Source organism: Musa acuminata, chromosome BXJ2-4, assembly GCF_036884655.1.
Source record: "Musa acuminata AAA Group cultivar baxijiao chromosome BXJ2-4, Cavendish_Baxijiao_AAA, whole genome shotgun sequence".
Classification (NCBI taxonomy): Eukaryota; Viridiplantae; Streptophyta; class Magnoliopsida; order Zingiberales; family Musaceae; genus Musa; species Musa acuminata.
Window position 1 is genome coordinate 12,330,675 of NC_088341.1, and position 25,846 is coordinate 12,356,520.

At 38.0% G+C, this 25,846-nt stretch overlaps 2 protein-coding genes across 4 annotated transcripts; one reads left to right on the top strand and one right to left on the bottom strand.

Annotated features, from left to right (window-relative positions):
* Window positions 1-618: 618 nt before the first annotated feature.
* On the bottom strand, window positions 619-4,522 carry LOC103973717 (protein trichome birefringence-like 42). 2 transcript variants are annotated; one of them, XM_009388361.3, is made up of 6 exons: window positions 4,062-4,195; window positions 3,439-3,984; window positions 3,157-3,331; window positions 1,882-2,063; window positions 1,615-1,773; window positions 619-1,049 (listed from the first exon to the last, which is right to left on the bottom strand). In XM_009388361.3, the coding sequence occupies exons 2-6, from the start codon at window positions 3,906-3,908 to the stop codon at window positions 707-709; spliced, it is 1,329 nt and encodes a 442-aa protein (XP_009386636.1). In that variant the 5' UTR covers window positions 3,909-3,984; window positions 4,062-4,195; the 3' UTR covers window positions 619-706. The 2 variants fall into 2 exon arrangements, with proteins under 2 accessions (XP_009386636.1, XP_009386635.1); XM_009388360.3 differs by having other exon boundaries at window positions 3,439-4,522.
* A 6,038-nt stretch (window positions 4,523-10,560) lies between these two features.
* LOC103973718 (uncharacterized protein YNL011C) lies at window positions 10,561-25,740 on the top strand. 2 transcript variants are annotated; one of them, XM_009388362.3, is made up of 13 exons: window positions 10,562-10,945; window positions 11,161-11,277; window positions 11,355-11,487; window positions 12,312-12,408; window positions 12,835-12,878; window positions 14,803-14,959; window positions 16,532-16,603; window positions 19,469-19,552; window positions 20,399-20,500; window positions 21,611-21,658; window positions 22,752-22,877; window positions 23,363-23,455; window positions 25,440-25,740. In XM_009388362.3, the coding sequence occupies exons 1-13, from the start codon at window positions 10,693-10,695 to the stop codon at window positions 25,575-25,577; spliced, it is 1,464 nt and encodes a 487-aa protein (XP_009386637.2). In that variant the 5' UTR covers window positions 10,562-10,692; the 3' UTR covers window positions 25,578-25,740. The 2 variants fall into 2 exon arrangements, with proteins under 2 accessions (XP_064960111.1, XP_009386637.2); XM_065104039.1 differs by lacking the exon at window positions 19,469-19,552 and having other exon boundaries at window positions 10,561-10,945.
* The last annotated feature ends 106 nt before the right edge of the window (window positions 25,741-25,846 follow it).

The window sequence follows — 25,846 nt, forward strand, 5'->3', positions numbered from 1 at the left end:
TTTATATGTGAAAACGTAATAAAGAGGATTAAGAGAATAATCTCACACTAATAAATATCGAAAAAGTCCGGATGACTGAGATCAAATTTTTTTTTTTTTTAATAAACCTACGGTACAAACCATAGAAGCATGAAAAGAAAATGGGCCAACAAATTTGGCAGTTATTTTTGGGAGATTTAGAAACAAAACCAAATGAGATGGATTTTATCAGTTTGTGTCTGTATCAAAAGGAATTTTTTAATAAAAAGAAAAAGGAAAAACATCAATCATTTTATTGTGAAACAAGAAATCGAATGAGTATAATGCCATGGGACTAATACTCACAGGTATACCAAAATCCGTGGACCCGAAGACTGCTACAACAAGACAACTTATCCAAACTAATACGAAACCTTCTTCTGCGGAAGGGGATATCTTATGGGCACACGTTTGAAAATACCATCTTCCTCCCAAAAAAAAATATTGAACGGAGGGTTAAATTACAGAGATGCGTGGATGTTATGATCGACTAATGTTTCCAGTGCAAGTGAATGTAGCAATCCCTTTGCTTCGTACTCTTCTTTCTTGTTTATGTACGTTCTGTACATTTTTTTAATTAGCTACATGGATTCTTTTGGGTTGAGCTCCTAAATTTAAATATGATCCTTTTCATGTCCAGAAAATAATTAAGTGGCAATCCTGAAGGAGCACTACACGATGAAAAGATCTATGAAATGATGGAGGGGGTTGTTCCCATGAGGAGGGAAGCAAAGAGAAGAACATTCCAAGTATCGGGCAATCCTGGAAGGCACCAATGGCTGCAGTCGGCATATCTCGCGGGTTCCTTCCTCTGCTCCGCCGTTAGCAGCTTCCCTTGCCTGGATGTGTAAATGGATGTGTGCGCATCTCGCCGGTACTCCGACAGCCGTGTGATGTTCAGATACGTCACCGGGGTTCTCATCTTCCCGATGGTCGTCTCCGCAAGCGACACCATGGATCTCGGAAACTGCTGCAGATAAGTGTCGTTGGTGATGGGGTGGGTCTGGTTGTAGCACCAGTGTAAGTTTTCCCTGCATGAATACGCACCAGAAATGCAATTATGACACCAAGTTGCAAGTCCTACAGGAGCTGGCTGTTCCTGAGGCTTTGTGGAGGCTGGCTACAGGAGCTAGCAGTTCAGAATATGGCTTAGTAAAGTTTAACTATGTTGTTGTTTGGAGGTGCTTCCATGGCAAGGCATGACATGATTGATTCTACAGACGCTCCATGAGAACATGCTCGCCATCCTGTATGCAACAGCTTGGGAAGGAGAGAGTAGTCGGCCATAATATAGACAGACTTGTAGGTGTTTGGATTTCTCAACCGTTGCATTGTGTTGGCAACCATGGAAGCTCAACTCTTTTATATATACATATATATATACATATATATATATATATATATATATATGTATATATATGAATTTACGCGTGTTACTGTACGAAGGCAACACATTTGATGACACTCTCACCTTTCTTTGTAAAAGGACGCTGATTGATCGTAGTGGGACCCAGAAAAGTTTCTGAGATAGACTCGGTCAAACCAAAGAAGAACTCAGCATTCTGGGCACAAGAGTTGTGGGTCCGATGTACGTACCTCTTGTGTTCGGGCGAGATGCTCCTGAAGAAGACGGCGGTCCTGGCCGGGTCCACGTTTCGGTCGACCCACTGCGCCCAAGTCCGGAGTGCCCTTTGGAACGCCTCCTCCGCTTCCATGTCCTCCATCAACCCTTCGCTGCACTCGAAGTAGTTCCACCTGTAGCAGGCAGCATGCACATCCGTTGTTATGCAACTAAACAAAGCTCGTACCGTCAGGTGCGTGTGAGAGAGAACGAGATAGGGTGGTGTGTACACCACTACTCACGCCCTCATCTTGCCGCGGTGCGTCCACCAGTGGCCGGTGTTGAACACCATGACGTCGGCACCCAGCCATCGGCGTTCTTCTGCCGGGAGCTTGTCGAGCCTTAGGATCTTGGCATGGTCTTCCCTTTCCTTCAGCTCTACCAGGAAGGGGCTCCAAAAGAACTCCACCGAGCAATCATAATCCTTGAGGGAAAAGACAGGAAAATAGTTACGAGACAAGGCTTGACACAGATTGTTAACCTAAACTTTGACATTAGGCATTGGACGAATCATTACTCGATTAGTTAATCTGCAGTAATCGATTAGAGAGTTTGAGACAAACTAAGTAGAGAAAACTTGAAGGTTTTCAAGTATCAGCGCTACCTCAGCCACAAGTATTGATTGATTGAATATGGATCAGACGTGGATTGGCATATTAATAGTACCCAAAGAAAAGCTTGGAAGGGGATTCGATTATCTAAATTGTTAGCGGATTTTAGAACCGATAAGATCAAGTTTATGAATACATACATATATACCATCATCATCGTCGTGATACTTGATCAAACTAAAGGCGATTCATATCAACGTCTCACGAGGGCTGGGCTGGTGGGACTGGTGACCTAACAAGTACTCTCTCGCCTAGCGTGTCGAGAGTCAATTGGAGACAGATTAAGGGTGTGCAAAGTCAAGACAGATTAGCCGCTCCCTCCATGATTGAGCCACTCGTACAGCACTTTGCTTCGACGAAGTACACCAAATCCGAACCTACCACGCCACGTGTTAAATTCAATCGATTCGGGCGTCGATGAACTTACTTCCGGTACATCAAGTGCACACCAGCTTGTCAGCTACTAAGTGCTGTGTTCTAAGGTTAGCAAATTAAGTGCATCATGCACGACCTTCCTTTCTTCTAAATAAAATGTTTGCTGTTCCACTTTTTTCAAACACTATCAAGTCATCGACTAAAAACTTGTCCTAATAATATTCTTCCATGATATAAAAACTTGCAAGTCATCTAAAAACTTTTCCAAGTGCAATTGTTCACATCCAACCAAAGCATATATTTCAGAATGATTCAGTGAAGGAACTCAGCTTTTCTTTCTACTTTGGCTTTGGGTGCACATTTATTATTATTATTATTATTGTTGTTGTTGTTGTTGATGTTGGGGTGAAATGTAGTACCTCATGACAAGTACTATTCTATTAGATCCATCGTTAAGCAAGTGAACAGTTTATACAAGTGTACGGGTAAATTGATACTGATCGAGCAAGCAGAGTAAGTACGGCAACGTACCAGGGCTCGGAACACCTTGTAATCTGAGCCGTGCAACTTGACGTCGGCGCGCTTCCGGCGCACCGACGAGTAGAGCATGCAGGCGAGCGACTCCCACATGTTCCTGTTGAGGGAGTCACCGACGATCACCACTCGCTTCCCTCTCCACCTCTCCAGCATCTCGCTCCCATTAAACCTTCATTGCAAGAATTTTCAGAATCGCAGAACGCAGCAGATGAGGCAGAAGCAATTGAACCGAGCAGATTCCGTGTAGCAGTTGATGATGGCATTAGAGCTGCTGACCTCGGAAGGTCGCAGCCATTAGGCTGCCACCGCCAGTGCTCGTAGTCGGAGTCGGGCCTGCCGTTCCTCTGGCAGCTTACTTGGTCGGTGAGAAAGGGGCACCATTGCGACGGGTAAAGAGGGTACCTCTTCCGGTCGTACACCCACCTGCCGTCGAACACGTCGCACTTCTTCTTCTCCTTCACCACGTTTCCCTCTTCGGTGGCGCGAGCTGCCGGTGTCGTCGCTTCGGCTGTAAGGATTTCTTTGGTTGTGATAATTTGTGAGGAGTAGGAAGAAGTATTTGCATCGACATCATTAGACTGCTTAGGTGGAAGCGCCATGATCGGAGACCCCGAGGAATTCGTGACATGCACCAGGCTAGAATCCGGAGACGGAAGCTCTGCTTTGTCGGATGGTGAGAAGGCCATCCCTGCTACCGCGCTGGGCTGTGGAGACGCATCCGCCTCGGTGGTTGCCCGTGGGTACATGGCCGCGATGACCGATGGAGGAGTAGGCGTCGGCTCCAACTTTTGCACAAAAGCTTCACAAGGCGCGGGGGCAGTGCTGACAGGTGGAACCTCTACATAAGTCTCTGCCGATGCTTCTGCAAGCGAAGGCACGGTGGAGGGCTTTTTGCTTACATGAGCAGTGCCGTCGAGGTCTGGAAAAGATGCGATGGTCGTGCTCGGGCGGTACACTTTCTGAAGGCTGTAGGAGATGAGGAGATAGCCGAGGAAGCAGGCCAGGGTGCAGAGCAGCCACTTGCGGTTGACGAGGGGAGGTGGAAGGGACTCCATGCGAGCACGATACCGCCTCCGGAAGCTGGAGTCAATGCTTAGGAGAGAAAGCACTTGTCGTTTTGGTTGGGGGATTGGTTAGTGCATGTTGTACTTTTTGTCTTGTTTTTAAACAGTTTGATCCTTTCTTCGAGGACGCCATGACGGAACTTCACATCTCAATCCTTTTTAGGTCTTGAAGTCTCCTGATCTGGCTCCAGAATGGGTCGGATTGTGGCAGCCTTGGCACAGACGAGCTGGTGGTGCATCCTCTGCGGCCGTATGCGTTTTGTAGGGTTGTCAGGAGAGGGGAGAAATGGAGAGAGTAAGGGTTTTGGTGCACCCAAACCGTTCTTTTCCGGCTGTCTTGGGGAGTAAAGTTGCAGAGGAGTTGGTGTGACAGCAGACTAGTTGATGGGACGGACTAGAAAAGGCAAGACGGACAACTATTTATTGCTTCTTTAATTACTATATTTCCGTTTATTAATTTATTTATTTATATATTTGTTTTGATTTCCAACACTCATATATTTATTTTTATATTTTTCCCTTGATTTAAAAATTGGGTTAAATGGATTTGGAAACATATCGATGAAGGGAAGTACCAAATATGGTCATCATGTATACCTTAATTTCTTCTTTCCTAATACCATATTTATATTTTATTTAATGGAATATTTGCAATTTTGTTGTTTTCGTGTATGTCGTAATAAGTTTACCCGTAAGTTCAAGTTGTCAAAGAATAGAGAGTTATGTGTGTTATTCCGTCTGTATATACTCTTGTGGCAAAAGGAATACGCATATTTACATCTATAAATATGCTTTTGACTGGTGCATAGTTCACATCGAAAATACACTATGCAACTTTTCTACCGAAATTGTTCTCTTCGTCTCTTTCAAACCCCAGTGGTTATTTTTCGTAATAAAATAAATTATTATTCTCCCGTTGAATTCAGAGTGTAATAAAATAAATTTCATCACGTACATAAAGTTAATAATAATAATCCTCCAACATTTATTAAACTTGTTCTTTGGAAATATCAATATAGTTCAAACTCCTCCTATCCATCCAGGATTTTGATATAATAAAAGTACATAATCTTGTTCATATGAATAGAATAAATCACAAAGAGAATAATGTTACCTACCATTATCTACCTATTCGTTTATCGCTATTACTGGAACATAGAAATTATTTGGCCTCTCTTCATTCGTGGAGTCCTTCCCTCCGTCCGCATGCAAGAGAATGAATATGATAATGATTCGGTTCCGTGCATCTTCTTCTCCTGGGGATTGGTGACGCACACGTAACGTGAGATCCGTTCTCGATGAGTGTGAATTATATACGTTTGATACACAGCACACGAAGCATGAGGGTAAATGGACATCTGGATTGACATTATGGATCATCAAACTGTTTGACGAAGACGACCAAGAAAAAAATGGCTGGCATCGAGATTGAAGAGTATGTGTTCGTTGTCTGCTGAATTAAAGTGCAAAATCATGGAGAAATGGGAACCGGGAAGCCAGGGATTGACTTGGGCAACCCGAGCATCGTAGCTTCCTATTGCCTGGGTGATCATTGGATCTAACAATGACTCTGCCACTTTAATAATAGAAGAAAGTGCAGGATGGATGGGATGCTTCGAATTTGGCAAAGCTATGCAATTATGGGCGGCAGAGAAGATGGTGTCGCCTTGCATCAAATGGCAAGCTAGATTTGAAGGGCGCGGCGCCCCACTTAAAATCAACGTATCACCCTAAGAAAGAGTTCTTTTTTCTACAAATAAAGGGTGAAAGGAAACGAAATCTGGTTCTAATAACATAAGATCACAACACAGTCAATGGTCACTTGTTACGGTTGGCGGTGCTTGTCACTCGCAAATGTCTTGGCGAGGAAACTATCGACGCTATGGACTGCTTTCACATGATTCTTTGCCGACGCCATCAAACTTGGCTTGGACGTCAATGGTTCCCGTGACTTCACAAGCGTGTGTGGTTTCGAGTGGCTCAAAAAGAAAGGGTTTAGAAAATAACATCTCTTTTTCTTCCTATGGCTTTATAACTGGTAGCTTTCGGTAACGAGGACGAGGAAAGGAAGAAGGAAAGAAGAGTTGGAGAAGCAAATGAAAAGAAAAAAAAAAAAGAAGAGTGAACGCGAGGAAAGAGAAGAATAAGACGAGAAGGCGGCAGATGATGTCGAGAACTTAAAAAGTATATTTTGAAAAAATTATAAATTAATATTTTATATTTTAAATGATATCAGATCGAGTTTTAGGGATAAAATTTTTTAATTTAAAATATATTTTAGATAGAGTTATAGAGATTACGGACTCTTATATTTTATATCTATAAATATGTCACAAATTAATTTAAGTTTCAAGTATTAAAGTCAATTTTAAGAATTATTCAAGATCTCTAATTGTTTTTCTTTTTTAGAAGTTTTATAAAGCCTTTTTTTTTCGCCTTAGTTTTTTTTTCTTCTATTTGATTTGATATTGGACTAGTATTACCTTGTTACTACTATTTGATAAAGGGTTGCACTTACATGTGATCATCTCTTTCTTCACGTACTCTTAGAGCCATAAGAGTGGTAATATATGCTTTAAAGATCTTCTTGGTGAAAAAGATAATATTTTTTTATTATAAAATATTATAATCAAGTTGGTGGATTTGGTATTGAACTTTTTAATTAGTCTAACTACCATAAACTTATTTGGAGTCTTATCTCATGGGAAAGATCTATAGGATGTGGTTAGTGTCAATGCAACAACAACATCGCAGATGGAGACGCTACGAAGAGATGTAGGACTTTAAATGCAAATGTTGAATTTATATTAAAAAGATATATTTCTCATGATATCTTTGAACATATTATTTATTATAAATCAACTTCAGATATTTTATCTCTTCATGTATTGCTTAACAAAAAGAATATGGTTTGATAAATACTAACTAAGGCGATCTCTCAATTTCTCAGTATTTTTTAAAGATTAAAAATTTATATTCAGATATATCACTCTTAGATTCAGATGACCCTTTATTTGATGCACAAATAAAATATTATATTATTCGTTGTCTTTAAAAATAATATATTCCTTATGTTACAACTATTCAAGGATAGGTTCGTAAATTGTAAGAGAGGACTAAGGAGATTTACAGTAATGTAAATTGCACAAATGAAAAGTAAACTAGAATTTAGAGTGGTTCGATCAATGTGACCTATATCCACTTTCAGATTCCTCCTCCGACGAGGTCTCCAGCGTCCACTAAAGGCCTTCCATCAATAGGTAAAGGTCAACCACCTTTTACAGCTTTTTCTTTTTTTATCGGGTTTAGGAGACAACCCTTACAAGTCTCACTCCTCTTTTTTGGATGGTTATAAGGCTAAGAGATGAAGGAGGAGAACTTTTCACTTTTACAACCCTTTAAGGCTCAAGAACTCAAGATTATGCCAATAGCTTTCGTGCTCTTTCATGCAGAAAAGGATGAGGTTTTTATAGGCCCTAATGGCTTTCAAAAATGGAAACAAAAAGTGTCTTATCCTAGATTTTCAGGATACTTACGATACCACCGTCATTACTGGGCGGTACTACTGCTTGACAGATCTCGAAGACCGAGCTCTGACGGTACCATTATTGGTAGTATTTACTGCCGACGGTACTACCGTCCAGACCACCTAGGAGACTGAGTCTCCCAAGTAGTGCCACCGTCGACTAGGCATTTAAGTGCTGAATGGGCTGATCAATCCGGCATAATTCAACCCTGTTAAGGGCCTAGTTGGCCCCTAATTAAGTTAATGAGATTATCGCCTAATTATAACTTAATCTACTATCTAACTATAATTACTAAGACATAATCTAAGGCACTCTTGTTCCAGTACGTCAATTACTCTTCCGACGAGCTTCCGGCAATCTTCCGGTGATCTTCCGACGAACTCTTAGCAATATTCCGGAGGACTCCCGGTAAGCTCCTGGACTTTACGATGATCTTCTTGGCGAGTTCCGACGAGCTTTTTTGGCAAGCTCCTAGACTTCTCGGTTGGTTTCGGTAAAACTTCCGATGAACGTCTGGACTTCCAACGAACTCTTGAACTTCCAACGAGATCTCGATTTTGACTCCGGTACAACACCTGCTTTATGTCTTACTGCTATCGTAGTTAATCCTACATACTTTTTTCTCAACATATAGATTAGATCAAATAATTTACAATTGAGTTCATCATTAAAATTCGAGATTTAACAATATATGGATCCACAAACACATGTATACGTGGTATCTCAAAATATTATGTTTGATAAAGTTTCCTGTTATTATTCTTCATAAATAATTTTTTTTATATATCAATCACAATAACGAAAGTAGTACATATTCTGGTTAAGATTTCTTTGTCATCTAATGCTATTATAAATTTTTGCATATATATATCTATTCCTATTATTTCTTCATCATTAATGATGGAGCAAAGCGATAGAGGGAGTAATGATGTTCATGAAGAGAAAATTCTAACATGGAGAAGATCAAAAAGAATAATTATCAAACTATCATAGTACAAGATGGAGACAATATAAACATTTGTCACTATTTATTTTTTGAATCAATTAATAATTTTGAGCCAACTTGTTTTGACGAAGCCAAATGTATTAAAGTATGGGAGGATGCCATGAATGAAGAAATGAATATTGTTTATAAAAATAAAACTTGAGATCTTTTACTATGGATGTTGTCTTTTGCATGAAGTCCAATTAAAGATTTCAATAGTCTTTCATGTAGTAAGTTTGGATCAAGCTATGAGTTAACAAGTATTCCCAATAGTCCTAGAAGCTTTGGTCGAGGTCATATTTCTACATGATCCCATATCTAGTGGTAGTTATGGATGTGACCTTGTAGATCTAAGTCGGGACTTATCTCCAAAAGTATACTTTAAGGAGGAGTGTTAAGAAATTAAAAGTATATTTTAGAAGAATATAAATTAATATTTTATATTTTAAATGATATTAGATAGAGTTTTAGGGATAATAAATTCTTAGTTTAAAGTATATTTTAGAATATTTCAAACTAGATAAAGTTATAAAGATCAAGGACTCTTGTATTTTATATTTATAAATAGGTGATATCTATACGTAAATTAATTCAAGTCTCAAGTATTCAAGTCAAGTCTAAAAATCATTCAAGATTTATAATTTTTTTAAAGAAATTAAATATATTTTCACCTTGATTTATTATTTTTCTATTTGGTTTGCTATTATTTAAGAAAAAGTTACATCACCACGAAACATTTTGTTTTATTTAAGAAAGAATTACATCCTTTCTTCGTGGAATAAATGCTATTTATCACCAGCAATGCAAAATTTATTTTGACTGATACGGTAGAGTTGAGATTAGAGACATTGTTCTGATTAATAATTAATCAGCATCCTCCACGAAACATTTTGTTTTATGGTATCTTTGATTGCTATATCACCACTCTATATTATAGAGTTTTCATGGCTGTCCCTGTCTTCTTTCTTTAGATAAAGCGGAGCGTTGCACGAGACGTCGTGAAAGGTTCTCGTTGGATCTATTTTTTTCACTCCTAAAGATATAATTACCATCCGGAAGTTCATACTCATTTTATATGATAGCTACGTCCATTTTTGTTGGATTCATCTGTAAGTGCTAGAAGCATGGTTCACAGAGAACACTCGCGTCCAATGGCTTCTGCATTTGCGCATAGTCCTTCTCTTTACCTGCTTTGATCAAGCATTGCGCTGCCGATTTGCTTCTTATGTTCATATTAGTCTCATTTCTTGGAACACTATACTACCTTGACTGGCTCATGTCTTTGATTGTAAAGCGATTGCTAACTTTCTAAAAATTGTTAATGCCCCTTCTCGAGGTGACAAGGATGTCGCAACGACCATAAGTAATTTATATGATTAGATTCTCTACTCGTATTTGTCGAATCAACTGTTCGTATTTGTTTATAGTACGGGTTTTAAGCATCCCCAGCCCAAAGTTTGAGGGCTTGTTCACCGTTAGCCCAGCCCACAGATACTTACCCGACCCACAAATATCTATCTATTAAAGGCTGGGCCGAACAGTGGTGGGTCCATTCTCCCATTCCCACCGTTCCAGGTGACGTCACCCGTCGGTGGACCCACCACTCAGCCTACCGTCTTTGACCCGGCACGGGTGCCTTCGGAACTATGCCTCAAAGAGGGAACTATGCCTCCAAATTGAGACCCCAAAGAAAACATAAAAGAAATAGAAATGGAAGTAACCGAAACGTTGTGCTGTTCCTACGGGGCGTCGTCCTACTCGGAAGAGCAAAAGGCCACGCTGGAATCTTTCGCCCCTCCACCCAACCACTACACTCCACATGAAGGCTATCCTCTCGCGGCAGATCCCGCAACTAGTGGGATACCGGGGATTCCGAGAGAGAGAGAGAAGAGAGAGAGAGAGAGAGAGAGAGGGGGGCATCTAAGCGGGCGGGCGGACGGACGAACCACAATCCATGGTGGCGGCCGGCCTATTGGGAGGACCCGCGCCGTCGCTGACGCCCTTCCTCCGCTCCTCCTCGCCCCGTCCTCCTCTTCCCTCACCCTCTGCCTCTCCTTCCGTCGCCGCCAGATCTATTCCCAGACCCTCCGTCGTCCCTATGGCCGCGTCGCATTTCAGCAGCGGCACCTCTCCTCGCGGCGCCGACGCCTCCTCCCCTTCCTCCAGTCCTAACCTTATTGATCCGCCCTCGTTGCTCGTCTTCTCAGGTCTTACTCTTCTTCCCCTCCCGGGCACATCGCCGTTCCCTTTCCTTTTCGCGATCTCAATCGCGGGGTTCACCGATTGGCGCCTATGCATTTCCTCTTTTAGATTATCGTTCGTGTGCAACCCCGTAGAATTGTCTTGTTCTCGGGGGAATATATATACATGTAACAACGCCGCAGTCTTTCTCAAATTGGTACGGGTCTTGGCGTCGCTTCAGGTGGCACTGCGTTTAACGGTGTCGTGGAAGAGTTGAAGAAACTAACGACCAGAGTGGCGCATGTGCTTCCTGTATCCGATGATGGAGGGAGTACTGCCGAGATCGTGCGCGTGCTCGGTAAGTTTAATGTGATGCTTTACCTCTGTTTTATGTGGTAAGGCATCGAATGTTTAGATCTTGCGTGTGTCTCGTAGGTGGACCAGCTGTTGGGGACATTCGGTCGAGATGTTTGAGATTGTCTGATGAAAGCACTTCTGAAGCGCTTGCTGTTCGAATGTTGCTTGGTCACCGTTTGTCTCTTGACGCATCAGAAGCTAAGTCAGAATGGTAAGTTATGTTAATAATGGCATGTAATCATCCTTTTAGATCTGCTTGCACCATAGTAAACTATACATATGTATCTGTTGCTGGTAGATTCCTGGTTATTTAATGTTCTTCTATTTCTTTCTGAGGTCATTGTAAGGGTTCTTCTATTTCTTTCTGAGGTCATTGTAAGGTTGTCTTTCAGCTTGATAAGCTAGTTATATTGAGCAGGCTAACATGAATTTCATGTGCTAATATCCTTATCATCACATCAATTAGTTATATCATAACAGATCTAAGACTGAATATGAAGCTTCTAGCTCTGTGTATATTTTCACTAGATGAAGTTCTTATTGGCTCAGTGATCAATTATGTAGCTTAACTTTTTTTTCTTCTTTTCTTTCTGTCAATCTTAAGGATGTCCCAAATATAGATGGATCCACTTGAACTTCCTTTCGTGATTGTTTTATACGTGTGTATGTTTGACAAGTTTGTATTTTCCTTATTTTAGTACTGCAGTTAGACACAGAGAATAATGATTTCATATATTTTCTTTTCACAGATTAGGATCTGAACTAACCTCCTTTACATGAAAGATGACTTCGGATTCTAAAGTTCAATTTATCAGCAATAAAAACCAATCCAGATTCAATTTAGATAATAATTCAACCTAATGTGCAACATCTTCAGATTCATTCACCATTGTTTGCTTAACATGTTTCCTACCTGGCTTACGACCTATTTTCAAATGATCAGTAATTTACAATGTATTTTCTGAACATCTTTTATCAATTTGCTACATCAGTGGTGGTACTGAATAATCTTGTGCTGAGCTGACAATCTGACAGGCACCAGATTGTCGAAGGAGAGCATTGTTTATGGGATGGTGTATCACGACCTTATGGTGAAACAATTCGTGCATTTCTGGCTTTTTTCCAATATCAGGTGACATTCAGATATCAACTTTGTCTATGTGGCTAGTCATACATCTTCTGAGTGTTAACAAAGGGTCAGTCGACATTATTTCCTGTTGTTTTAGATAGATGTTCATCCAATTCTATTCAAACACTGTGGATTTAGCTTATGCACGTTCTCACCAACAATAATTTTCCTGCTATGATGTCAAGTGTCAGCATATCATTAATTAACTTTAATACTTCAACTTTTGCTCTTTGAGGTTTTACCTGTCATGTTTCACATTCCCTGTTCTAGATAGTTTAATTGCTGCAGAACCATGATCTTATCACTGCAGTGATAGGATGCCAATTTGAGTTTAATTTTTTAGTCTATGGCCTTGATGATGTTTTGTTTAACTTAATTCTTTGGTATATTTTGATTCTTCAAGAACTTACTGTAGTTCTCTTTATGCAGATACTTCAACGCTCAAATGAATCATTCTGTTTCAGCAATGGCAGGTGCTGCCTTAAATGCTAACAAGATTCTTTTTTTGTCATTTGTTATTTTGATGCCAGGTTTTGCAAATGAATAGTACTTTGAACAATCTAAATTTATTTTCTGCTTTATGCTTTGTGGTTGATGTGATTAGTTTATTTTCTTGTTGGTGAAAATCAAGTAAAATTATTACTAGCTATGGAGTTAAGCAATTGGATCATAATAACACCTGGACTTTGATTTTAGATGAATTCAATGAACTGATTCGTTTATGTATTTGCTACAAATGTGCCTGAAATTCTGCAGATTTTAGCTCATTTATTTTTTATTGAAGCTATACTGATGTTTGTTACAGCCTTCCGCTGTGGAATCAGTTTATTTAACACAATGTTTTCCCACCAATTTGCATGGCAGTCATTAGAGCTTTAATGCATACTTGCTAGAGCTATATAACTGAAGTTATGGTAGCTTGATTAAGATGTTGAGGAAGCCAACCTATTGAATGTACATGTGTATGTATTAATGTCAGTACCATTTCAATATTTATGCACAATTTATTTGGCCACATGTGGGGATGAATTGATCAGATCTGATCAGTATATAAACTGGGATGCAGCACACTTTTTTATGTCAGGAAGACAGTAGAAAATGAATGATTTGCTGGTTAGATAGACTTCTAAGTTATGAATTGATGTAGAAGTAAACTAGACAATGGTTACTTATCATTTGGGCTTTAATTGGCCACTTGGAAACCACTAGTCGTGCCCTTCTTGACATCTTTGATGGTAAACTATAGTATCTGAAAATCACTGTGAAATTTCCAAAAGGAAAATGATAATCCTAAAGGTGTTTTTTTTATTCAATCTATGTGAAAATAGATCTTTTGTTTCAGTTTGTCTTTTCTTTTTCCCTATGATTTCACATGAGAAGTTTGGTTGAGTTTGAATTGTTTGGAAACCGAAAAGGCTTGTTCATCATAGTTATGTTCGACAATAATTAAGCTGGGCAACAGGTTCAACACTGTTTCCCTTGCCTCTGTATTTCTTTTTAAGTTTTCATGTAACTCCTGAGTCAAAATCAACATGAGCAGACATAACCAAGTCATTGTGTCAGGGCATCATACCTAGCAATTCAGCACTGTCTGTGATAATTTGAAACTTTATACTAGTTAAAACTTAAAAGTATAAACTGTCGTAGGTAATTATTTGGAATTTGAGTTTAGCAGTAGTACATCTTTGGATCTAGGCATGTAGTGTAACAAAACTTTATTTTATCTTATAATTCACTGTGTATGATGCTCGTGCTGGTCACTCAATGGCATCTTATAACTAGATCGCCTACATTTTCCATCATGTGTTGGTTCATATGTCAGCATTCTTGAATTGCAAAATGATGCTTGTTAGTGGCTGTCATAGGTTGATGTTGGTCGGAACATGCACAAGGTAACCACCTTTTTATCATGCCAGTATTTCACTGGCATGGGAAATTTATTGTAGAGTACAAACTGATACTTACATGCATGGTTGACATAAATTGCTCAAAGTTTTGGACAACAAGTTCACCTTCCTTGAGAAGAAGAATGATAGATCCTGTACCCTTGGCTGAGTGTTTTGGGAAACTTGCCATGAGAACGAAAGTAAATATGAATCATGTGGATGCCATTGATTTTATTATTAAAAGAGCATTAGAAGCTATTAATTTTCCTTTAAGATAGTCTGGATAAAGAATTTCTCAGTTATAACATGGTTAATAAGTTAATGTTTTTTTAGATTTTACATGTGGAAACAGCACAAGTTCTTTATACATCACTGCTTGGTATGATATTCACCGGGTGTTTAAACGAATCCTTAATTTTGACATTTGTACTTATGTTTGACTTTTAAGCAGTTACTAGTTCAAGTAGCTAACTCTATATGTTTGACATAAAAGATGAATTTGTTTTTGCAGCATTGGAAATTTCTTTTTTGCTGGAGCCCGGATATTCTTTCAGTCTTTAGATGCTGCTATATTTTTGTTTTCGCGTGTTTCAGATATTCCAACAGAAAGTCTAGTTCTTCCTGTGATTTCCACCAATGATAGACTAACACTGGGCTGTGAACTATGGGTATTCTCATGCTAATCTTCCTTTTTCCAAATCCAGAAACTATTATGATGGCCTATTTGTATTTGTCTCCTGTTTTGTTGTCATGTTCTTTTTGTGGTGATTTTTGCCAAGATTTTAAATCTTAGTACCAGAACGCATATCAATTGCCTGTTGGGTGAATATGGGCTCATTGTACAAGCTAGTATATACCGAGAGAAAAAAAAGAAAAGATAAGCAGTAGATCTTGATTTCCCCCACTTCTGACTGCATCAACAGAGATTGAAGAACTAAATGCCACGGCCACCACCACCTCCTCTAGTCCACTTCCATCTTCTCCTGTTCTTCTCATTAATTTTATCCCTTGTTGCAACCTTGTCAGGGTTTTTGGCAATGAAGGGGGAATGATGAGAGAGTGGGCTGTGACTTGTGATCATGGGGCATATATAATCCTTTGACTGGTTGAGTTGAAGGTAGAGGGCAAGCTTTGCACCATGTCAAGGTTGCTTCTTTCAGTCTTTGCAACTTAAGTTAGAGTTCATGCCCTTGGGACAACCTGTATTATAGGTGTATGCTGCATACATCGATCTAAACTTGCATTGATTGGAGCCTCATGCTCTTAATGGCTCTTTTTGGTTTTAAGGGTATTTAGTTTCAATTCTCAACCCAGATTTTCCAAAATGTTTGGATCTTATAATACATTGGCCAGCTCAATGCCAATTCATCCAGTTTAAAGCATACCAATCATATCCCAGTCCATGCGCAAATCAAACAAACAGTGAAATACAGATTGGTACATTGTGGTCTTTTTATTTGCTTAATTATGCATATTGGATTTGGAGCCTTTTAAGGCTGTTTGGAAGATTAAGAAGAATACATTATATGTATCTTTTACTGGTCTGATAGTATTATTTGAGAGGTCCTTTTCTTTGGTAAGTTGTAACTTAAACAGATAGTGATATTTCAGATCATGGTATCATAATATTAAAAGTAAGTGGGTTTTTGGGAATACAACTGAGAGAAAAGATGACTGCTGATTTAAATATCTTCTAGTTTATTGGGACATGCAATAATTATTTTTCCATTAGATTAGCATTTTCTGGAGTTGGAAGATTGGACATGGCTCTAAAAGTGGGCAGCCCAATGCACAAGACTCCCGTAATCCAGAGATGGAAATCTGGAAGGGCAAACATATGCAGCCTTACCCTTGTTAATAGAGAGATTTTTCATGATTGTTTCACTTGAGCTTTAGCAATATAGGTCACAAAGTAGCTCATTCTGTGACTATAGGGAATAAACATGACCAGATGGGGAGTACATGGTAATGCATAACTCTGAAAAAGAAAAGGACAACAGGAAGTTAAAAGTCATTGTTATATGATGATAAATGTTTATTTAGGTGTTTATAGTTGTTCTTTCCGCATTTGAGAAAGTTTCAGGTTTGGTAATTCTTTCTGGAATGAAAATCATATCAATTTTACGAATGCTTCTATCTTCTGCAATTTGATCTAACTTACTGCTGTAAAGATGGAAGTTTATAGGCAGGTGTAATGAATATTTATTTTTTTAATGGGTTCTGTAATTTTCAATTCTCAGGATGGAACTATTATTCGTGGTCAAAATGAAATTTCACACCCAACTAACGGATGCATGGAACCTATTAACAAGGTATACTAATGGAGCAGAGATTGCCTTTATAGGTCTGTGCACATTCTTTGCTGGTGATTTTTCTTTTCACTTATAGATTCTTTTTAAATATTATCACTTATACTGGAGGTCTTGTATACTTCGATGTTATTTGAATAGATATGGAGTTATTACATGTAGAAAAGGTTAAAGCACTTCCTGTCTTGCAGTTTAAGAGATCATAAAGTTAGTGGTTTTTAGAAATTGTCAATATTGTTCTAAACAATACTTAATTAATTTATAGAATGTCTTTTGACGAAAGCCACAAAACCTTGTTTTAGTCTATTGATTATGTAAGATGCCATTGCTATATCATTGCCAAGTCATTGGCTCACTTTGCCTTTGTTTCACATGCAAAATACTATGTTTTCTTAAACAAAAGTTTCCTTTCATTATATGCATATGTGGTATGTTCAGTGCTTTTCTCCTATTCATCCAGATTCTAGTCTACAGTGACTTCCTACACCAACATCATGTGTAACTTTTTTATCTTCAGAAGTTATTACGTAAATTATTCATTCTGTGGTTATACAGTAGCCATTTTGATCACTCCTTTTATTTCATTGTTTTTCATATTTTGCTGCATTTTATTCTCTCTGTTAATGATGAGTTTTTAAGGGATAGTGGATTCATTGCATTGGCTCATGAAAAGGGGGTTGCTTAACCGATGGCTTTATCTTAACCTTGGTTTGTTAAGTTAAAATTTCACATCTCCTTTTATGTACTTAATTCCTCTTCTATATTGATCACCACAGAGAGGATGCATGTGCCAATGTTGAATAGTATCTTGCTACATATATCTGTTGCATGCGATCGATTTATTTTCTTTCAGATGAAAACACTTGTTCCATGTTCTTATCTACTAGTACCATGATATTCATGTTTATCACTGCTTGACTGATTTTAACTACTCTACTGTCTTCCCATTGCCTGGCTTCTTCTCTGTGTTGCTTTTCATTCTTTCCTTGAGCACATGAAAACTCCTTCAACCATTCCATCTTCGACAAATTGTGTTCTGCATCTCTTCTTAGATTAGTGCTCTACTATTTACCTTGCTTATTTATCCCACCTCTTACAACCTTGTTGCTTAAGTGCTCATTTCTCCTCTCTCTTCTCCTCTGCTACTAGTGAGTGATAAATTTGTGATAGTCCCACTTGATGTAGCTAGGATGAGGTTGGTGGTTCAGTTGTGTCAATATGAATGATCAAAATTATTGTTAGGGGAGTGAACAGACATATAACATGAGAGGTTCCAAGTTAAGGTTTGTGCTTGGCCATATGGGATTATATGGAGACGTTTAACAAAATGGTTAAAATTCTCTTTTTCCATTTATTATACACATGCATGTATGTCTTTTTATCAGACATGTATAGGTGTCCATAACTAGGCCCCTTCATGAAGGATGAAGAAACAACCCTCTGTGCATTTGGTATAAAGGATTATTTGACATGGAAATCCATATTATTGAATATGAAGAAATAAACCTTGTATTTATTTCAAGTTTCTACGTTCATGAAGGGAAGGGGAACATGGCATACAACCACTTAAACACACTAATGAAAATAAAATGAAATTTCAATTGATCAATTAATGTTTCAATCAGTAATTTAAAAAGTGCTAGGCGCCAAGGTCCAAAAACGCCTGAGGCGCTAAGCGCTCGCCCGAGCGAAGCGAGGCGCTAAAATATTAAAATATATAATATAATTAATAAATATAATTATTTAACAGTATTAAAATCAAAATAATATATCATTAATCTAATAAATATAAATACATTACTGTTACTGTTAACAGTATACAGTATATTGTTAACAGTATACTTTCGAAAGAGGAGAAGGAAGAGGAGTGTAAGGGAAGAGCGAGCGTGCAGCGACAACGGTAAAAGTGAGCAGCAACAGCGAGAGCGGCGACAGTCACAACGGCAGCGGCGAGCAACGGCAACGATAGCAGGAGCAGGAGAGGCTAGCGGCAGCGAGCAGCAGCAGCGGGAGCAGCGAGCAGCGAGTAGTGGCAGTGGGAGCGGCGACAGCGGTAGTGGCATTGGTAGTGTGAACGGCGAGCAGAGTTAGGGTTGAGCAGCGGCAACTGATATCAGTGTTTTAGTTGGTTCTATTGAACCAATTAAAGCACTGGAGACCGAACCAGACATAAAACGCTGGTTCGGTCGCCTAGTTTAACCCAGGCGCTTGTCCGAAGCGCCCGACACCTGGGCTCGGGCAAGTGCTTAGGCGACGTCTCTTTGAAGTGCGTCGCCTGGAAGTGAAGCGAGGCGCTCTGGCCTCGCCTCGCCTCGCCCGAGCGCCTGAGCGCCTATTGAAATCACTGGTTTCAATTTTTTTTGCATGTACTTCATCAAAATAAGAAAAGGGAAAATAGAATTAGAGGAATTAAGAAATACAGACTCTGACCATTATCCTCTATATTTATTGAGCTAGATCATAACTTTGATAATGACTAGAAACTCAATTGAGATTCATCTTTTATGAAATCTTGATATGAAGATAAATTCCTTGACTGATGGAATACCTGAAGATAACAATTTGTTTCTTACCAGTGCCGCTGATTGATGTTCACATCCTATCTCTATTTCATTTATGTAATAGAGATAGGATTTCTGTCATCTGGCTTATTCTTTGCTTTGTGTGTTGTAATAAATAATGTCCATTAACGGTTCTGCATCAATAGGTTTGAGGCTTTTAATTAATCATAGCAGAAGTTTACTTGTTGTAAACTTGTATGTGTCTTAAAGATGTTTCCATAGTCCAACTTCTTTATTTTACATGATTTGGTTCAAATAACTTTAAGTGGAGTTTGTGCATTAGCTTATGTATAACACTTATGGATAGGATTGTGCTTCAACCTTAAGGCTGCCTTCTGGAATTAAGCGGGTTTTTTACATGTCAAGTGAGGGTTGCAACTTGTTGCATGAGGTGAGTTATATGTTCTTTGTAGTTACAATTGAACAGTTTAATTCCATGAATTGATACTTTCTGATTTCTTTTATCTGTTGAATATAATTTGGTATTGGATATAGTAGCTTTCAGTTTGGAAGTATAAGGGCCATTTTTATTTGTTTAATTAGCTGTATTTTGTACTGCTGTTTGTTTAGTTAGGAACAACAGTCAAGTACACAATCCTTAGTTTTCTATGATAAAAAACATAATCATCAAGTACTTTTCCAATTATCATTGACTTTAACCATTGTGGAACCTTCTTGCCTTTCAAGCCAAATTCAACGTGGACAGAACTGATGTAAAAAGTTTCTCATTGTAGATGAGCTAACTATTTCTTGATCTTCATTGCAACTACTCTCCCTTCCCAACAGGACAAGAGTTAGATGTGTTTATCACTTTACAATATTGCTATGGAAAGGCAAACATATCTTTATAATAAATCAATTCTAGGTAACTTTTACACCAATATGCTACTTGTCCTGCTGACTAGCATGCACTTGTCCTGCAAAAGCATGATGTGTAGAAGTTTCTAAAATGCTACTTCAACTAGCTACTATTACACTTGCTTTTAGGTTGTCCCATGAAAATAATGTTGTGATAATTATTGGTTACAACTTGTAACAGGTGGTCAATATAAGAATTCTGCAATAATTATTTGGGATCAGCTAAATGGATATTTTCCACCACTGAGTTCCATTTATGACCATATTTCTTGTCATATCAAAAACTTGCTTTTAGAATAAATCCCAACTAAACTTTCAACAATAACAACAATATCATTAACAGATTATCACCAACATAACCATTGCCTTCCCTGTGTAGGTTTTCCCTGCAGCTAACCCTACAGTTCTGGAGCAGTTGAAGAAAGTGGATTGTATTGTTTATGCTATGGGCTCTCTCTTCACTTCCGTATGTCCATCATTGGTAATAATATTTTTTTAGCTTTGTTTATATACAAAACACTGCATCATATTTGAATATTTTGATAATCATGCCATGTTTTATACATCATGAGAAAATTTTGCTTATGCTTAATTATTTATATAGCTCAAATACATTCAGTAAGCATATAGGTATGGCTACACTCCTATTAGATCTTCCACATCTTGCCTCCGGTGGCTTGTCAATCAATGATATTGTAAATTTGTAATATCTCATTACTAATTCAGATTGTCTCATTTGGGTTAATATCACAAGCCTGTATGCCCAAGTGCCAACAACACTAAAATTTTATACTTCCATTCTATATGGCTTTGTTCATCCTTCTTTGAATTAATCTTCATTAAAGATTCTGTTGATGTGTAAATGCATCAAGCTTAAGTTTCAAGTGGCATATCTATAGAATTGAATATAATGAATTGAATGCCATCCTATGGAACTGGAGGAGACATTACCACTCGTGTCCACTATATATATGAGAACTTTCTTGTGTTAGACAAGATTCTTGTTAATCATTATTACAGGTCCATTAATAAGCCCAAGCTAATACATTGTCTTCCAATAGGTTTTCAAGCCTCATATGAACAACATGACTGTTTTACCCTGATAAGTGGTTTGTCCTTGGACTGGATTTGTCTGGTTGATACTTTCCAGTTTCTATATTAAGAAAAAAGTTGTACTACTTTTGTATAATTATGAGCACTTCTATTCAGTCTAGACACCTCATTAAGGTTCTCTGATAGCATGATGGGTATTGTGAGCGTTGTCACTAATGTTTAATTGCCTAAAAGCTCCACATTTTGCCAATGGGGTATTGGCACTGGAAAACAATGTAATGGCAAGCCCCATTCCTCCATGATTATGTAGGCATTGTGGCTGCCATGGACAGCCAGCGATGCAGAAATGTAATCTTTGAAAGGATGCACTCTGGATTAGTATCTAATTGTTTTAAGTGAAAGAGGGCATCTCATTTGTGTACGACATGATGTTAGTATAATTCATATTTGTCCTTGTTCTACAATATGCAATTTCTGCAATAGATGGTTTGACACGAAGACATCTTTATGGAGTTTGTAACATTTAAGATTTTTACAGGTATTACATGGTATTGGTGAGATCATTGCCTCCAGATCTATTCCCAAGGTGCTATTTTTTGAAACCTAAAAGAAGTTCTTATTAGTTATTCCCATATATTAGGATATTTTGCTATTATCATTTGGCTGTTTTCTCACTTTAATTTGCTCAATGTTTATATCCCTCTCATTTTTATGTCCTGCTTAGGATGGACCAAGGAGGTAGCCTGGTTAGACTTTCAAGTATAGCCTAAGTTCTTTTTTATTATTGAGTTATTTTCATAGGTACTGTTAATAATGTCAGATGCAAGGAGTAACGATAATATCGTTTGTGAAAATCTCAATGCATGGATGCATGTCTAGGTGTCGTGTAGGTACCCTTGTCATGGCATTAAAACCGGTGAAAGTAGGGATCCAGGTAACATAGGTTTTGAGCCTGTTATGCCCAACATTGGAGCATGAATTGCAATTTCTGAATGTGCTGATCAATGTTTGGCATGATACCAGCAGAGGAGCATGCTGTGGAATAAAAAGCTTGTAGTTGAATATTTTGGAATATCTTAGAAAAGCTTATATTCATGTAGTTTGTAACCAATAGGATCTAATGTTATGAATACTACTTCCCTTATCTTCAAAGAATTCTTGTGATCTTTGAAAACTACAATGTAATTTATTGCTATAGATATCTAGATGTTTTTAGTTAAAGTGTAAATATGTGTAATATTCTTTTGCTTTTGCCCCTAACCAACTTTTCAATATCTTTAATCATTTATGTATATTTTGATTATAAATGACAGAAAGTTTCTTTTCCTAATAGTGTGTGAAAGTTATAAATCCCCATTTAGTTGGACATAAGTCCTTTGCGTTACTGATATGGAACTTTGAGTGTATACTTTTATGATTTATTTAACGATCATATGAAGCCAACTTGTAGCAGTTCATTCTGGCTAAAGATCCTATTTTCCAGTTTGTTGAGGCATCCAATTGTACATTGAAACTAGTATCTATAGAACTGTCTTGTTTGCAATAATCGATTTTTGCTGCATCATGTGGGACACGCTGACATCTTGTGCTTTTCTTATCAGCAATAAATATCAAGAGTAATTCTATGTGCAAAATACTTCAGTTTTTAGCACTCATAATGCACATTCTGTTGTATATAGGTACTTTTGTTGAATGGCTCACATGATAGAGAAACTACTGGATTATCTGCTTCTGGCTTTGTGACTGCAATCACAGATGCTCTAAATCGAACTTATGGAGACCCTGGCAAAAGTTTAAAGAACACTGTAAGTGTATCAAATTATTCTAATTCGATATTTCAGCCAATATTCTAGTTTCATTTATCTATCCAACTAGCCTTCTGAAATGGAGTTATTCGCATCTCAGTTCACACCTGGACCAATAGATACCAATCCAGACAAGTCCAGATGAAATTAAAGTCCTCGGTGTTCTTTCCATATCATATCTTACTTTCTGATTTTGTATCACGTACTACCCTTGTCCATATCCATTTATGTGTATCATAGCCATATCCCATATTTGTCTCCATGCTTCATGAATTTCTGCCTTATGCTATTTGAAGCAATCATTGGTTGATGATTATTATTTAATCTTGGCTGTACTCTGCATGTTTCATAGGCATGATACAACAACACACTTTGTACAACTCAAATATGTGATAACCATCCTGAAGCAGTGTCAATCTATCAAATTCAGAAGCAGCAACTTTTTTTTCAGAAAATTTAGTGTTTTTGTGTTTATTTTTGTGCAGGCTAGTGATTACATCAATGCTTTGCTGGTTCCTCGTGATGGTCAAATCCTTATAGATGTTCAATGTTTGGCTACTCAACGGATCTTTCATGTGGTAAGCTATACAGTTCCTTTTTATATTAAAAATATTCATATCCATGCTAATTATATAAATTCCTATCTTACTATGCAACTAATAGGAAAAATAAATAAATATATTAATTTCACTTTATGACGTTATGTTTATGCTTACTTAGAGATGGTGGTTGTATGTCCCTTATTTTAATATCCTATTCTGCTCTTGGTATCATTAGCATGGGTGCTTTATGTTCTGAATCTTCTCCTCTGGTATTTGCGCACTGAATCGTTTATCAAGATCAATTCCTTTAGTTATGTACTAGTAGTATTGTGACTCAACGATGTTTTAAATGATATGAAAAGAGGAACAAAAGGGACTATATTGAGGATACCACAAATTTGACAGAACTTAAACTTTGATATTTATCTCTACCATATATGCAGTCTTTGGTGTCTCGGGACTTTGCTTGCCATATTCGTCATGTTGTCAGTTTACCTTGTGGGTTTTAGTTTAATATTTAGCATGCAGCAAAGGAAGACTTATTGGTCACCAAAAGCCTGTTTATCGTTGAAGTAAAAAAAACTTACATAGATGACACACATTGACTGCTTGGAATATGTCGTCTCCATAAGCTTTTTATTTGTCTAGACCAACTTTTGATTTTTAGTCGATAGAGGCGTTCATAGAACATGGAAGAAATAGATAATAGCCGCAGCCAGAGATTTATCTGAATAGGAAGGTTCAGAGGAGTGATCCTGCTCAAAATTTGTTTCACTGTCATTATTTGGTTTATGGTTAGTGTTGTGTCTTATTCTATCTAGATAAAGAGTTTATGCTATTACTGGAAAAATGTGATCCAATGTTCACTTGTGTTGATTCTCGTTATACTATTATAAGAAGTTTTAATAGAAATTATAGCATGAATTTGACCAGAAACATGATATAAAATCTATTAGGTAATTTTCCTAAACAGGCTCCTCTTTTGGGGCTTTTCTAGGAAACTTTTTTATTTATTTTTCACCTTTTTCATTTGATACCCCTATTTATTATGATACTTGTAATCCCCCTCACCGTTGCCTGCCACTTCCATCTAATCGCGAGGCATTGTCGTCTCCACATTGTTACCTCTGTCCCATCACCTCTACCCCACCATTGTCTGACAGTGATGCAGCCTAGCGGACGAGAAAGGGGGCGTAGAGATCGGAAAGGTGGGAAGGAGGGGGATGGGATAGCTGTTGGCAGCATTGAAGGTGAGGTTGTGGGCGTCACAAACAACAACGAGGGGTCGACCCCACCTCATTGACTTTCACCTAGTCATGTGCCTACCCTCTACGTCGCTTGAGTAGGTAGACCATAGCCGACCACCAGTGGTCAACTAGGTGAGGCAGCAAGCAGTGTTGACAAAGTAGGAGGGAAGAGGATGCTACAAGGATTTTTGCGAGGAGATGCTCGGCGATGACTGCGAGGGAGAGGACATCCATGGTGGTGCACAAGGGAGTGGAGCGGTAGATGGGTTCATGCAAGTATCACTTGATGCGATGGGCCATGTGGGGGAGAAGGTAGGGGAAGCCCCACGATGGTCTCCTCTCCCTCCATTAAGGTTAACGATCATAAAATGTTGGGAGGTCCTACGACAAGACCTTATAGTGGGATGGAAGTGACAAGGGGCATTATTGATATTACAGGATTATATAAAATAGGGGCATCAAATGGGAAAAGTAAAAACTTTATATATATGTATATGTATATGTATATGTATATGTATATGCATATGTATGTGTATGTGTATGTGTATGTATGTTATGTATATGTATATGTATGTGTATGTATACATATGTATATGTATGTGTATATATATATATATATATATTTGTATATGTATATATATATATATATATATATATTTATATATATATATACATATTTGTGATTTATCTTATTGTCATTGTTAAATTGTTCGTGGTGGTTTATGCTTAACCAGATTTCAGCCTGAGTTTTCTTTTTTTGGATGCCATTGCAGGTCCCTGTAGATTCTATACATGATCCTAAGGTGGGGGCAATTTTTGAGCCCGAGTCGTTGATGAAAGCTCTTGCAGATTTGATATACCAACAATCTTACAAAAATTTTATGATGGATGCGTCGTTACGTGCGTACTGACTTGGATGTGTTCTGCTTGTTAGAAGCGTCAGATGATTGTATGCATACAATAAATCCTGCTTGGACAGGACTGGCTGCGCTTCATGTGATTTCTAGTTTATTCTGCTGTAAACCCTGCACTAAAGTAATATTTTACATTTATTCCGTAGCTGAACTTGATTTAGACTTTTCTTTTTCTTTTTGTACCAAACTTGATTTAGACTCACCATTGCCGGATAAGGTTCGTACTATGTTGGTTGAGAAAAGCGTAACCTCATCTCATAGATTTA